Source organism: Colossoma macropomum, unplaced genomic scaffold, assembly GCF_904425465.1.
Source record: "Colossoma macropomum unplaced genomic scaffold, Colossoma_macropomum, whole genome shotgun sequence".
Lineage (NCBI taxonomy): Eukaryota > Metazoa > Chordata > Actinopteri > Characiformes > Serrasalmidae > Colossoma > Colossoma macropomum.
In genome coordinates, this window is record NW_023494784.1 from 20,656,404 (window position 1) to 20,673,333 (window position 16,930).

At 36.7% G+C, this 16,930-nt stretch overlaps 1 protein-coding gene across 2 annotated transcripts; it reads right to left on the bottom strand.

The window, feature by feature from the left end:
- Positions 1 to 1,946: 1,946 nt before the first annotated feature.
- On the bottom strand, positions 1,947 to 15,234 carry tfcp2l1 (transcription factor CP2-like 1). Of its 2 annotated transcripts, none has more exons than XM_036591595.1 (15): positions 14,851 to 15,234; positions 14,263 to 14,411; positions 12,318 to 12,391; positions 9,891 to 9,996; positions 9,101 to 9,207; positions 8,827 to 8,979; positions 8,499 to 8,609; positions 7,264 to 7,361; positions 6,142 to 6,193; positions 5,929 to 5,995; positions 5,731 to 5,821; positions 4,423 to 4,505; positions 4,150 to 4,292; positions 3,487 to 3,538; positions 1,947 to 3,216 (listed from the first exon to the last, which is right to left on the bottom strand). In XM_036591595.1, the coding sequence occupies exons 1-15, from the start codon at positions 14,910 to 14,912 to the stop codon at positions 3,170 to 3,172; spliced, it is 1,395 nt and encodes a 464-aa protein (XP_036447488.1). In that variant the 5' UTR covers positions 14,913 to 15,234; the 3' UTR covers positions 1,947 to 3,169. The 2 variants fall into 2 exon arrangements, with proteins under 2 accessions (XP_036447488.1, XP_036447410.1); XM_036591517.1 differs by having other exon boundaries at positions 5,929 to 6,022.
- Between the last annotated feature and the right edge of the window lie 1,696 nt (positions 15,235 to 16,930).

The window sequence follows — 16,930 nt, forward strand, 5'->3', positions numbered from 1 at the left end:
GAAGGTTTCATGAGGAATGGACCAATAGAAATGCTCCAACATTGCTTGGAATAAAATCTCTGTACATTAACTCACATTACAAGTTAAGAAGGTTTTTACCCTCATATAAAGTTACCATTTTGGAGACACTCATTTTTTGTTTGGACAGAGACAACATGTAAATGATCTGATTGGCTGCCCTGTATTCCATCATTCAAAATGCAGTCCAGACTGAAACAGTCTTTGTAATGTCAATGTGAATGGGCGGAGCTAAACTGCTGTAGGCTGCTTAGGCATATATACGTAAATGCATGGTGGTTTTTGTGATATCACAAAATCACTAAATTCTAAATGGGCTGTTTTTTGGAGTTTAATTATTTCATCTAGAGCTGATACTAAAACGTATCTAGCACATATGGGGAACATTAAAGTGTGAACCTGCATAGGACAGAATCCCAGACTTTACCAAAAAAACATCATCTAACTTTTGCTCCAACTGTGATCTACTGTTTAAGAGGCAGTAAAAGTGGTTTTTAAATATGCAATATTTAAATGTGCAATATTTATAATAAAATAATCATTAAATACATCATTTAATAAAAATAAACTGTCCATATAATGATGCTCACTGTGTATCAGTATCATACAAGACTATTAGCATTCAGGAGTGGACAATTCTGGCACAGAGCACTGAGACTTCTAAGAAGAGCTGTGATGCTGCTCTAGCATTAAAAAAAACATACCACTAGTGCCTGTACTAAACTAACATATTAATCACATATACTACACTTTATCATATAATGATCATAGACATGTAACACATATCATTATGTAGCAGTGCTTAATGCAGAAAGCTTTGCTTTATTATTAGTCTCTGTTTAGAAAATCCCATAAAATCTCACTAGCAGAAATAAGAATTCTCATTGTGAGTGTCAATTTCTGCTAGTGAGATTGTATTAGATTTTCTATTATACATTAGCATCAAGCTAATGGTGTTTTTTTTTCTTCACACTGGGTTTAACATTACATGTCTACACCTGTAGTTTTTACAAACAAAGCTTGTAACAGACTTGTAGGTAACTTTTTAAAACTTGTATGGTACAGTAAATACTGTGATGTCCACCTCAGGCTCCACATTTCAGGAAGGGCTTTTGGGGCGTGGCATATGTATGTACCTTTTCTGCTGGTGTAAATAAAAGAACACTTCTTGTGTCAGAAATAATGGCAGCTCCTGCGTCTATGCCAACGCCACAATACTTTACTTTAAATCCTAACTCTGAATTTTGCTGGATTAGCCTCTTAACCTTTCAGCCGAGCTGCCTGTTAAAACAACTTGGTTCTTAAGTGAGGTTATGTTTTATGTTTGTTTCATATGTTTTGTATGCAGTATGCTTTTGTGTTTTTTACTTCATACACAAGCAGTTTGTGATTGCAAACATACATATATTCTTGAGCTTTTTTCATTCTCCATGCTGGGTGAGATGTAAGTTTTTACCTGTTTGAGGGACAAAAACTTCTCTGACCACTCCTACTTCTTCCATGTTGTGGCTGAGCTCCTTGTAATTGTTTACAAGCTGCTGAGCCAGGGACTGTATCATGTGATCCAGAGTATGACAGTGCAGTAACAGAGTTTGTGAAAGCAGAGCTGCTCTGCATGTCTAAAAAAAATCTCTGGTTAAACAGCATCTAGTTTGACTAGAATGCAGTGATGGTGTTTTAAAGTGCATGTTTAATATATCAGTATACACGTCTAATCATTATTAAGCTAGTGCACAATTGGAAGTATGGTAGTTAAGGAAACCCCCAGGTACTGTTTTTTTTGTTCTAAGATCTGTTCTGTCTTGTTTCCCATACAGGAAGAAAGACTATTCTCTAACCTGCTAATCTAAATTCATTATGTAATCTAATACATATGCAAATATGTAAAAAAAACACCCATTTTGGCCTACTAAGAGATCCATTATTTATAAGTTTCCAAATAAAAAACAGCACAAAGTACTTTATTTAAAGCCAACAAAGTCACAGTGGCCAAAATAGCACAAGAGATATGCAGTCACCTCACACCTCAGATATGCAGTCAATAAAATCAAAATCAATATCAGCAAATAACATCCTTAACATCTGGACATACATGATTTTCAGAGTTGTTTAGAAATACCTCTAAAACCTTTCAGTGACACTTTTTAACACCAACATGAGAAATATTACATTTTTCTGTTATGTTATCTCAGAAAACTCTTGTTTTGTACAGTTTTGTACTCACACCATAAACCTACATAGTCTTGGCACACAGGGGATACATTGTTCATTAGCTTTGAAATGTGGAATTGGGAATGAAAGAAACTGGTCTAACGAACAGTTACATATTTATTTAGTGTATACTGTATATTTTCTGGAAAATAGTTGAAAAGCAAATACAGAAAATACATCTCTGAACAGATCCTTTCTCATGATGACAGCATGTTAGGCTACAGTGCAAACTAATGCTATGTCCAATGTGGTAAATGATGTAAATGGCAAATGATAAATGTGGTAATGAACACTGAAGTGCAAATCTTTACATACTCAGAATTAAAATCATATAGGAACAGAAAACATGTGCATCGTTACCCCTCTAATGCACACGCATGAAAGCATATGATATATACAGGAACTCATTATTTCTGTACCAAAAAATTTACTGTATCGAGACACCACAGTAAATAGTAATTTTGTGAGTGATTACACCCCTATTAAAATGACTTAATATGTAAAAACATGAAGTTGTTTCAAACAAACAAATGCTATAAAGAAAGCTTTAGCTTTAGTCTGACCAGTGTAGACAGGTGAAGACAGTAGATCTTATTAAGGGTCTGCAGAGACAGATATACTATAGCAGCTTTTGTCAGCTGTTTTCTGCTCATTATACAAAATACCTTAACATAGAATTTTGTGTATTATTGAGTCTTTTTCATGAAACAGATCTTGTCATTGCTGAGGGTTACATGTGATATGGTAGGTGCAATTTCACACTTGATCCAGGTCTTCCCTCATTGAATCCATGTAATTGTAATCCACAATTACATCTACACATGTACAATGTATACATTTTCAGACATCAAAATAAATGAACTTTCAAATATCCCAACTGTAAACCTGTTTGTAAAAAAAGAGCCACCTGAAATGCTCCTGTAGCTGTTAACTTCACACTTCACTTCAGTACTACATGGTACCCCTCGTTACTTTCATCTGTCATCACTGAGGAACAGACATAGTCTTCATTAATCACAGATCAGCAGCAAAAGCTACATTTTAGGAATTGCACACAAAGCAATGGAGTGTGTAGTTCAAGAGTCAGTTGTGTTTATTTATGTGTGAAAGTAATAACATTTTTCAACTTCTTTTAAACATCTTGTATATAACAAGAAACATTTAACCAGTGCATTTGAAGCTGTTGCATCTTCATTGTTATACTGTTATGAATGGCTTCATTAGTCATTATCATGACAAAAGCAGTTTGTTCATTACCTTTTAGAGTGCTGATTATGAAGCTAGTCTCCTCAGTGAAATTCTGCACCATCTGAAAAAGGTGAGCAGAGTATGGTAGTGTTGCAAAATATGAACAATAAAATCAGCAAACTAAAGAGCTAGCAGTTTGTATTAGGTATATATTGATTATTGCTAACGTTTGTGTACTTGGATTAGAGCAGTCAGGGTCTGATAATCAGTGACCACATTTAGTGATGACCTCCATGAAAATAACATAGATAAGAGTAAAGAGTAAAGGGCTGCACCTCAAACATGCAACAATGGTCTTTTTGTTATAGCAGTGACCTTTACTCAGAGCCATTAGTATGCCTTGATATGAATGGGCCACACTAAAGAGATAAATAGACAAACAGTGCTGGGTAGCTGCAAATTCCCAAGATTTTCTCTCATGTTAGAGATAAAAACCACTGAAGATGCATGATTTTTTTAGAGCATTTGTCCTTGCAGTGGAATGCTGACAATGTCTTTTTTTCTCTGAACCTCATATTACATAATCCAAAATGTTAATTCATTAACTAATAGTAAAATGTGTCTTGCATCAGACGAAATGTGAAACAGCTAACACTGTGTTTCAGCCTGGCTTAAGGATGCAATGTCCTGACTAGTCAAGTTCCTTGGGTCATGAACTCTTTGCCCACTCACCTCATCTGAAACAAGGATATGTATGCCTGTTGGCCCTTGCTTGTAGATATGGCAGATTTGTCTTGCAGGAACACTGTATAGGTTGGCTATTTTCTCAGTAAGCTCAAGTAGGGTTAAGTCTTCCAGGTAGAGAGCATGGTACACTTGGGACATCAAGATCAGAACAGAACATGAATAGTGATGTCATCCGCGATAATTTTTGGCTAATTCCCAGAATAATTAACTTAAGTAATATTTCATGATTGATTTGCCAACAGTGACTTTTTTCTTTACCCTCATCACCCCCTGGCTTATTGTGTGGCTGATTCTTGTTCTTCTGTTGGGTCACGTACATGGTGAGGCGTGGCTGTATACACCTGAGAAAAATCATAGCCATCATGTGAAGCAGCAGGATGAACCACTACAACAACAACAGGGTAGTAAAATGCAGTCAAACATAGGCCTGTGCTGGTAACAGTGTCCTCTTATTCAGTTAACCATGTTGAAAATAACCATGTTTTGGAGTTTTAGAATAACTGAAGTTTGCGAGGGGGAGCATGCCTCAAACCCCTCCTTCTTCCAATCTAACATCCTAAAAATTCACTTCCTCATCTTCTGTTTCCTGTGATGAAGTTCTTGCAATCTCCACCACCACCCAATCTCCCCCCTGTCCCATGAAAGTCCTACCACAGTTACAAGGGGGGTCCAGCTTTCTAGTGACTATCAGAAGTCACCCAGAACTCTAGCCCAAGTTCTAAGAGTTCTCTTCCCTCCCTCAATCAGTTTTCCCTCACACTACTACCACATGCTGAGGGCACAGTCCGAACTCAAAAAACGGTTCAACTGGGTTGGGCTTGGGCTGGGGGAGAGTGGTTGAGGGAGGTTCCTTTGCTTTACCACTTTGTCCGATCCCTTACACTGTAGCGGACACAGGAAGTGCAAAGTGAAAACACAGTGATACCAAGTAAGTAAGAGTCTTACCCTTTGTCAAATAAAATAACATTATAAAGCGCAGTTCTGTAAAAGTTGTGGTAGTAGTGTATCAGCGTTTTCAATTTGGCCATGCAACTGTAATTAATCTTGTAATAAAGAATGAAATTGCAAATGTATGTGTAGAGTATGTGGTCGATTAGCTTAGCTCATAGCCTTCTTCTGTGAAGCCATTTTGCCTGAGGCCATTTGAAACTATGCATTTAAGCTGATGAATGAGAGCTGAGACATGATTTTACTGTTTTTCCCAAGACTCAAGTCGTTTTTCAATCTGAACCCTGTGGTGTGAGGATGTCCTAGAATGTACACCGTATCATAGAGGTGGCTTTTTGTACAGGCGTGTTTAACCAGGCCAGCAGCATTTCTAGAACATTCTCATCTATTTTAGACAATATACATTTACGTGTGGAAATACTGCCATCTTGCAATGGTTTTCATGGAATAAATCAATAAATTAATGCATTTTTACCATCATTGGGGGCTGTTACCATGGTAACTTGATTAACCATCACCATGCACAGGCCTAGTCAATCATGTATTTGAGTGTATCTTACAACTTTTGTACTGTTGCCCTTGAACAACAGTTTCTGGTGGTGACATGAGATGACTCACCTCCCTTTAATGTTGTTAAACAGGCGGATCCCATCCGCAGGACCACAAATCTGAATGAAGTCATCTCTACTCATCCTCAGCAAATCAGCACCTACAACAGACTCCTAAGTATATCTAGTCTCTACATTGGACTTTGAAATTTGGAGGCCATAAAACATAAGCTGTGGCATTCTGCTGAGGAATCCTGGTGAGCCCTACCTGAGAATCTGAAGAAGAGCCTACAGAATGGAGCAAATCTGTTCCTATGGAGCCACTCCTGTGTTTCCTGAGGGGAAAAAGATGGCAGAAGCGGCTACATGGCAAAAAGAAGAAGAGTCCTTGTAATTAGGGTAGCAGCCACTGTCTTCAAATACATGCCTAAAAAGATAAGAAAGCATGACATTAACATAATGACCAGCTCATCATACTTACATCAGAGCAGCTGGGCAGGAGTAGCACCCCCTGCTGGTTTGGAGAGCAATATCTATGTAAAAAGGAGGGAAAGCTTAGCTGTGATTGTTGATCACTGTTGATATAAGTATTCCCATCAAAAGTTTGAGATTATGTTCATGAAAGGTTATGATCAGGTCTTAAGACAAAAATACCTGCAAAAGCTCTTTTTTAACATAAATCAGCAGCTACAAATACTTTGGGTATATTTTAGCAAAACTCAGCCTTTTGTTCATCAATGTGTCGTCCATAGCACAAAGAGCAGTAAATAATGATTCAAATGATTTTAAACCACTGTTAAAAGTATATATTGAAAATCTTTCAAACCAGAGGGTTTTAAACAGCTGACATCACAACAAAGATATATAATATATGGGTATGGCAATATTCCCTTGTAAGCCCATTTGTCAGTTATTCCTTCAGTTTTATAGTTTATATAGTTTTATAGACACTATGGACATATAGCTTTGTGCTTCTATTTAATATATTCTATTAATATATTAACCTATTGTAAAACTGTGCTAATTTATTTTTATAATGCTAAATTCCCCCAAACTTTTGATGGCCAACAAATATCATAATACAGTATTACAGCTGAGAGGAAAATATTTGTTGAGTATTGTATTAATTTTTTAATACAATATTGGGATTGTAATAATTGCATTTTAGAGCTGCAATATGTAAGATTTGTTTGTTAAAAATAAAAGAAGTAACAAATTCTGAGTCTGCTAAAGTTTTTCAGACCATGTCATAAGCCGTTATGTAGTAGATAATTCACTTACATGCTCAGAAGTTTGGACTGAGTTCTCTTTGAACACTCTTTCAATGCACTTGCGATGATTAGATTCAACCACTCAGGAAAAGGTCCAAAGTACAATGTTAAAAAAGTTCTTCCACATTTTGCTTGCAGTTACACATTTCCACCAGAGAGGTCTCAAAATCCTCAAAACTTACATAGTGCAGCTTTAAATAAACGTTATGTAATTAACATTTTCAGCTAACTCTCTAACAATTTATGTAATTTTCCTCCTCAGTCCTTATATGTTTAAATATACTGAAGGAAAGACATGAACTGGCACATAGCTAATGATGGGGGAGACTCACGTGTCTGTGAAGCCGTATGAAGTGGTTGAGCTATGACACACAGCTGACGGACCATTGCTCAAGTCATTGATGGATGGGCTATCAGGCCAGGGAGAGCACTGCAGAAGAGAAAAAAAACATTAATTGCTTCCTCCACAAGGTTTCTGCTGAACTTCAATGAATTCTATATGTAGGCTACTTTCTGCTTTACATGCAATCACTCAAAACCTCCACCTCTTGTGAGAGAAGCAACCTTAGTTACTCTATTACTAAGGCTTGTCTGGACAAACTAGAACAAAGGTGAGAGAGTATACTTTAGACCAGAGATGGGGACCTCTAGTGCTGGTTTGCTGGATTCCTGCTCAAGCACAGCTCATCATTCAACTCATCAGTTAATCTCCAGTTTTAGTAGGTGTGTCAAAGCAAAGAAATCAGCAAACTGTGTTGGACTGTGGTTCCCTACTCTTGGTTTAGACCAAGCTGATCAAACTCCAAGGCAAAATGCAGGCATATACAGACAAACTCAAGGACCACTATAGATCCCAAAGTATGCAGACAACCCTCTTAATTAGTGACTTTAAGCTAATTTAGCTATTTTAAGGTGCACCCATTATTGACATAGACATTCAGTTGTACACACACAGTTTGTATAATCTCTATAGAAAAGCTTGGCCAATAGAATGGGACACCCTTGAGCAGCCCACATGAGACATAAGGTCACCATGTCCAATGCTGAGCTTTAGCCCAGCGCTGGGCTGAGGAGCAGTGGAACTGGGCTCTCTGGAGTGATGTAATACCATCCAATACCTGGCGTCTGTAAAGCAGAACTAATCATTCAACATCAGTACCTGACCTCACTAGTGCTCTTGTGGCTGAATGCAATCAAATCCTCACAGCAGTGTTCCACTATTTAGTATAAAGCCTTCCCAGAAAAGTAGAGGCTGTTAATGCAGCAAAAGCTGGGAATGGTTGGGTGGCGAACTCCCTTGATTTCAATGCTTGATAAGCAGGTGTCTACAATGTTTTGGACATACAGTGAATCTGCTATTAGAAAAAAACCTACTTATTTTAATAATAGTTTACTCTTTGGCTCTATTCAAGTTCTGTCTTTGTTAACCTAGTGATGAAGCTTTTCATGAAGTCACATAAAAGAACATAGTTATGTTATGTATTTATATTTATATTATGATTCTAATCATAGGATCAGTTTTATCCATATTGCCAACATTTTATCCATATTGCCAACATTGTCTTACCTCTGTGAGTATAGTGGTTTCATAGGATGGTTGATATTTTTCCCTGTCTAGAAGATTCTTCTTCTCAATCTTCTCTCTGTCTGTCTTCAGTTTGCGATCTGCTCCCTTTGGCTGGATGATAACGAGAGGTTTTATTTTTAAGAAAATGTCTCAGCACAGTGTCTACTAGTAATGTTACTGCATTTCAGATCATCGTACTTTGCATACTAAAGCATTAAAGAATAACATGTTAATTTAATAATATAATCTGAATATAATAATATAATCTGGATAGAGAGAACTCTGTTAGAGTACACTATGTTAAAGCCTCTGCTGTGGATGATTTTACCTTGAAGACTTTGATTTGGCAGCTGGAGGAGTGCACATGCTCCAGGTATTCTCCATGCTCATTCTGCGTGAAAGTATCCACCTGAATACGGAAGGGAACTCCTTTCTCTCCGCCGTGTTTCCTGAGTGTAAACTCAGTGCTGATGCAGTTTACCTAGAAACACAATAACACATGTAGATCACAGCAAAACACATCAGTCAATCGCTACAGGTTGCAATATAAGTGAAAGACAGTGAAATGATCATTAGTAACAGTGTAACAGTGGCAGAACTACCTGAATGAATACTGAGGCATTTTTGACAGGATTCCAGAGAAATTCAATGGTGTTGAGTTGCAGTGGGTGTGCACAAGGCTCTATTATCCCCACTGAGAGGGGAATATCTGAACAAAATCAACAAAATGAGTTTTTATACTACACTGGTATTACAGTTGAATGAATATCTTTTCAATTTTGTACATATTTCTTATGTAAATGTGTACAGGATAGAACTTTACACTCATAAAGTATCAAAAAACATTAAATAAACCAAAAAAATTGCTGGAATTATTACATAAGTCACTGACAGGCCAAGCAACTAGATTGTACCGTCTGAGCTTTCCCACCCTTACAGGGGTGGATTCAAGGGGTGACTACTTTGATGGGAGTAATGCTGTTTCTATTAAACATGTAGAGAGATGTAGGTTTTATTCCACTACAGGGCAACACTGCTTTCACTACACAGGCGGAAATATAAAACTTTAACTTAGTGCTGTATCCTTAAAATGTAAAACAAACAAACAAACAAACAAACAAACAAACAAAAAAACACTAGAAAAATAAGTCTGGTCGTAACCAAAGTATTGGAATGGACCAATGATTTTTTTGGGCATTGGCTGAATTATGTGTCAAACTATTGCATTTACATGTTTTCACCTGGCATTCCTTCAGTCTAACGCCATGGTCACCCCACAATAACTCTGAGCCCTGCTTTTGCCACCCCAGTCAAATTGGTACAGATCTGGCAGTGGTTGTGGTGAAACAGCAGAGTAAACCATGGCTGCAAAAGCCTGAGAAGAAGACCCACCGATATCAAGAATTCTGTCTCCTGGCCGGTTCCACCTCCATCCCTCCAGCTGCATGCGCTCAGTGTACTGCAGACGCCGGTCATGAAACACTACACGCACAATGCTCTGCAAACATTCCAGAGCAGCATTAAAACAGAGACAGTGCCAGAAGCTGAACAGTACACCATATTTCACACTTCACAAAACAGACAGATTTTTTTTTTCAGCTATTGAAACAGGGATTCACTGATCATTACATTTTATGGCTGATTGCTCTTTCTTTACAGATGGTCAATTTTTGGGATAATTTTTAATAGCCAAAGGGTTTTTTCTGTTGTTGTTTTTGTTTTTTGTTTTTTATAAACACTGTAAATCTGATAGAGACTAAATGAAATGCAATGATGTGAAGAAGTGTGGTGTTTCTCTTGAATGACACAAGATAATGTAGTTTCTATTCAGAATAGTAAAATACAACCCCATTTCCAAAAAAGTTGGGACGCTGTGCAAAATGGAAATAAAAACAGAATGCAATGATATGCAAATCATGTAAACCATATTTTTAAAGGAAAATACAAAGACAACATATCAAATGTTGAAAATGAGAATTTTCTTTTTTTTTTTTTTGAAAAATATGTGCCCATTTTCAATTTGATGCCAACAACATGTTCCAAAAATTGGGGGCGTGTTTACCACTGTGTTTCATCACCTCTTCTTTTAAAAACACTCTGTAAGTGTTTGGGAACTGAGGAGGCCACCAGCTGTAGTTTTGAAAGTGAGTTTTCCCAGTCTTGCTTGATATAGGATTTCAGCTGCTCAACATTCAGGGTCTCATTTGTCGTATTTTTCTTTTCATAATACGCCGAATATTTTCAGTGGTGACAGGTCTGGACAGCACGCAGTCCAGTTTAGCACCTGGACTCTTTAATATGGAACAATGCTGTTGTAATACATGCAGAATGTGGTTTGGCATTTGGCATTAGCAGATGTTGCCAAAACATGTATATTTCATTCAGCATTAATAGTGCCTTCACAGATGTGCCAGTCACCCATACCATGTGCACTAATGCACCCCTATACCATCATGAATACTGGCTTTTGAACTGTGCACAGATAACAAGCTGAGTGGTCTTTAGCCAGGAGGACACAGTGTCCATGATTTCCAAAAAGAATTTCAAATTTTGATTTGTCGGACCACAGAACACTTTACCACATCTCTGCAGTCCATCTTAAATGAGCTCAGGCCCAAAGAAGGTGGCAGCATTTCCGGATCCTGTTTCTATATGGTGTCGGCTTTGTGTTTTAGAGTTTTAACTAGCATTTGTGGATGCAGCAACTAACTGTTTTCACAGACAGTGTTCCTGAGCCCATGCAGTGATTTCCACTACAGACTCATGTCTATTTTTAATGCAGTGCCCTGAGGGCCCAAAGATCATGAACAGCCAATAGTGGTTTTTGGTCTTGTCCCTTGCATACAGAGATTTCTCCAGATTATCTGAATCTTTTAATTGTTTTTATGTACTGTAGATGATGAAAAGCAAAAGTTCTTTGCTATTTTATGTTGAGAAACTTTATTCTTGAACTGTTGCACTGTTTGCCTGAGGAATCTTTCACAGAGTGGTGAAAGTAATGATTTCACTTCTAGTTTAAAATACAAATCATAAAATTGCCAACTTAAAAAAAAAATCTTTTAACATTCAAATGTGTGCATGATTAAAACCCAAGAACACTGAAGGTACAATGCTACTTGCTGAATACATAGGCTGACCAAAGATGGGTAAGAAGAAACACTCCTACAGTTCTCATAACATTTTGCTGCTTGGTCTTTTCTCACAGTACAAACTAGATTTGTTTTCCCAAAACCTAACTGCAGATTCATGAAGGCTGAAAAAGCAACTGCATCATCCTCTAGCTGTATTACAAAACATATCATAACATTACATTATATACAAACAAAGGTTATGTACCACTGTTTCTTAACCCTTGTCCTGGAGGGCCACTGTCCTGCACTTTTTAGCATTTTCCATCCTCCCAACACACCTGATCCAACGAATCAGCTCATTAACAGCCCATTATTGAGTTAAAGTGGGTGTGGTAAAGTAGGAAAAGCACTAAAATGTGCAGGGCAGTAAGCCTCCAGGACCAGACTTGAGAAACACTTATATAGCACATCAGATGGCATATTGTTCTGATCTATCTGTACTGTAACTCTTCTTAGGTAAATGTTTAAAACATTATAATTAGATTGTAAAAGAATAACAAAAAGCACGAGGTTCAAGATGTAGTGATACTACCAAAGTCTTCAATGATGGCACTCAACCTCCAAAGTGGAGAGGAGGTTAAGCAGCCTGTACCGACAAAGAGATGAATACACACAGACAAAGACAACAGGTCATATCAGGTCACAAGAGAAATAACATATATACAAATATACAATGCCTTTTACCTACCTTTACACATTTGCTGCTTATATGTGAATACGCCCTTAGTTTTCTGTTAAGCATACGGATTTCATAGGACTGACCTACATTAAAACAAACCTGATTACAATCAAATGTTCATTCATCCAGTCAGAAACATAAGAACAAAAAGAAATTTATAGTGAGTTAATTTAGTCTTTAAACAATTTACCTTTGCTTTTCCCACATCTAATAAGATCACCCTTTCTAAAAACTGTGGCAAAAAAGTGATCATAAACCATTTCATTATTAGAATGAACAGTGATTAGTAGTGACCCTGCTATTACTCATTAAACACAACTATTAATTAATGAATTATACTGTTTATGTGAATAATCGATAATAATATTACTTAGCAGAACAATAGAGTGAGGGATAACACGTTTGTTTTTGTAATTTAATACACATCCAGTGCATGTTTCCAAATCAAGTTTACCTTTGACTTTATACTCATGTAAGCATGTATTAAACAGACAAACATGAATATCATTATTACTGTTGCAGAGACATTTGGTAATTACAGTATATTCTGCACAGACTTTTATTCTGAAAGGTGGGGCTGTGTGTTATAGTTGCAAGCTTCAGGGAGCCTCGCAGTAAAGTTAACAGTAGGAGCCAAGAGCCTTAGCACTGATATATATATATATATATATATATATATATATATTACAGTGCTAAGGCTCTTGGCTCCTACTGTTAACTTTACTGCGAGGCTCCCTGATATATATATATGTGTGTGTGTGTGTGTGTGTGTGTGTGTGTGTGTGTATGTATATATATATATATATATATATATATATATATATATATATATATATATATATATATACATGTACTGGAAATATATTAAATAACAAACAAGTGTCTGGATATTTGTCCCCCTAATTGTGGTCATATGAACGGTTTTGAGACAAAGTTAAAAAAAGTTTGCATTTATTTATTTATTTTGCATTTAACCTTCTTATGATGTTTGCAGTCCTGCACAAGATCACAAACATGCACAAGTACTGTTCCTCACTTTCTGAGGACTGCTAATAAACATGATTTCCACTTGATGTTTGAAGTCCTCTACAGAAAATTATACACCAATAAGAATGTTTTAACAAACTCAACAAAACATTGGGGTTAACGCAAAAATTTTACTTCTCATGGAAAATTAGGCAAACGTAGAGCAGAATAAATCAAAGCACACTTTTACACTTGACACCAGGATATTTAAAAGAAAAGTGAACTGTACAGAGACAGCAGAAGTAGAAGAGGAACTCAGCAAATGCTTAAATCGGTGTTTGCTAACTTTGATGTGATGATGTCTTAAGTTTTGATAAAATCACACAGTAACTGCATTTATTAAATCATGTACCAGAACAGATGTGTTGCTGCCCTTGATTTTAAACCTTCGCATGACAGGGGACAAGATGAATTCACACAGCCCACATATATCTGCATTCAATAAACAAAACATTTTCACTCACAATAAAAATACATAACCAAATTAAATATTACTATGTAATCAAATTAACAGTCATTAAAATTTTAGAGCAAGTTTAGTTTTAACAGTGAATCACTATGAGGTGGTCTTTATTTATTTATTTATTTATTTATTTATTTTATACTAAATTAATCATTAGAAAAGCTAATAATCTCCAGGTCGTTCAAGTATAAATCTAGCCTTCAATCAAGACATGCACACAACCCTGTTAGCTTCCTTTCTCAGCTACATTTTATCTCTGTATAACAATCTACAGAAAAACAGCCTTTTCTGCAAATACTGAGAATACAGAATCCATCAACAGCAATAACTACTGTATACAAAGCAGTCCTTGTAATGTTGAAACACAGAGATATAGGAGTCTGAATATCAGACCAGGTCAAAATGATCAATGAAGCGTGCATAAATCTTTCCTCTAAGTACCTCTATGTAGATAACAGTAGATACCTTGGTTTAGGTAGGTGAGCGTTTCATCTTGAAGTTTGGCTGCAGGGGATGTGGCTGCACAGAGAACATACTGAAAGGGGGCCAAGGGAGTCGTGTTTTCAGCAGATGGCCCCTCGGTCTCATGCTTCATGAAGGGCGCTAGTGCTTCTCTAAAGAGCATGGAAACAGAGTAAACCAGAAGCAGAGGACAAAATGTCATTACTCAACATGTGAGTAGATTATGAGAATTGTGCTGGTTGCTCCTCTAAAATGGATTATAAATGACATCATATGCTGGAGATCTAATACAGAGGCAGTAATGAAGAAGAAAAAATGAGTTATCTGTCATTTTCTTGAGTCACTATACCTGTGAAGCACTGAGCAGTTCTTCACTTGATAGTTCTCAGTAAACTTTGATCAAATGTTTAAAATTGGATCTATAAAAAGATGTGAAGTTGAACGCATCCTACTCTGTTAAGCAGCTCCAAAGTGCAAGAGTGTCAACATGTGTAAATCATTTCAAACAGAGACACAACTGCATTTAGAGTTCACAAAACAGACAGACATTGTCTCTTCTAAGCTTATTTGAATGATGCTGCCCGTCCTTACCGTATAGAACTGGCCTGTGTCCTTTGCTCATATGTTTCTGGTTGAGAGTGCCAGAAGAGCATTATGTCCAGCTTTTCTCCTGCCCACAGTAAAGGTGATGTTTTCCCCACTGACTGAAGCTCCTCAGCCCTTTTTATCCCTGCAGGACAAGCAGCTTATTAGCATGCCTCGGGCGACCTTTGAGAGAGCCTGCTGTTTACATCATCAACGCTTTCCACCAGCCCAGTTCAACACCAGATTATTCTCCCACAGCTTAAAAGTCCTGGTGCAACCACAGCACCAGCTCCCATCTATTTACTTACTAACAGTAAAGACACATACTGCCCATGATGGTTTTTGGTCAACATTAGTGCTGCGCTCACTACAAAGAAACCTACACAAATCTAACATGGCTAGGATGAGGCAAAGTTTCCTTCTGTTAATCATTAAACCGAAGAGTACATCCCCCAACACACACACACACACACACACACACACACACACACACACAAACAAACACCTCACCATTACTTGTTTTTATACAATGTCGTATGTAGTGTAACACATACTCATATGTGTTATATACGGACCATTTAGCTCAAACTGCAGTCCTACTGTAAAATATATTAAAAACAAACAAACAAACAAAAAAACAATTGAATTGTTCAGATGTATTCAGACGTTAGATATTTACAGGTATTATGTAATGATCTACCTAAAGGCTTTACCATTAATTGAGAGAGTAATAAGCTAAATACAACCATTTCCACAAAAGTCGGGCCGCTGTGCAAAATGTAAATAAAAACAATGCAATGATGTGCAAATCATTTAAACCCTATATTTAACAGTAGAAAGACAACTTATCAAATGTTAAAACTGAGAAATTTTTAAAGTTGAGACAGGGGCAACAAAAAAAACTAATTTTTTTTTTTTTGGTCTGGCTGTGATCTTCGAGCCCTCAGGCTGCTTTAAAAACAGACATGATTCTGTAAAGGAAATCACTGCATGGGCTCAGAAACACTTCTGATAACTACTGCAGGTGAACACAGTTTGTCACTGCATCTACAAATGCAAGTTAAACCTCTACCATACAGCCCAGACTCGTCACCCATTGAAAACATTTGGCACTGTATGAAATGAAACATAGGACAAAGGAGACCCCGAATTGCTGAGCAGCTGAAATCCTATATCAAGCAAGAATGAGAAAACATTTTACTTTCAAAACATGCAACGCAGCGCTAACATGCCCCTGTCCCAACATGTTGCTGGCATTACATTCAAAATTGGCATACATTTAAAAATAAATAAATAAAAAAAATCTGTTTCAACATTTGACAGATTGTCTTTATGCTGTTATCAAAATAAATATAAGGTTTGAATGATCTGCAGTGTTTTTATTTACATCTTGCACAGCGTCCCAACTTTCTTGAAAACGGAGTTGCATATATAAAATCATCTTTTATAGCGTACTTCACTGTTGAGAGGTGACTGTCCCAAACCCTAACCCCTAAATTTCAATTACTTATGCAACTTCTTTTTCCTGTATATGCTTTTCTCTTTTTAAGACTTTTAAGATTTATTTTAAAGTGAAGCAGTAGATATACATTTCTCATGAGATTAATCTTTAAATCAAAAGTTCTTTTAAAAACAACTGTCCTGTATTTTCATGCCACTACCAAAACATATGCAGAGTTTTAGTCGATAGCTGGAGCCTTATTTTAGCCACATTACTGCATTTCAGAGCAGGAAATGAGACTTCAGCCCCTCATGGTCACATAGTGAGCAGATAGATTTTGTTGTTTTGAAGTAAAGGTGTCCCAGAGTCTGAAAATCAGTGTGTAACAAAATATTCACTCTGTCTAATCTAAACACATAATTTCTGTAATTAAATAAACTTTGTTTTACTGAAAATATGATTTTATATGTGTATGTTTAAAGCTGTGTTTGCTGGTCATGTACTGGCTAGCATTTTTGAGTTATGCTCAAAATCAAGTAAAATTGGCACTACTGAAACAGTCACTACAGAAACATTTGGTGAAGTTTCAGTACTGTAATCATTGCATTTACACTATCACTAACAGAACAGTGTTTAATTATTTAT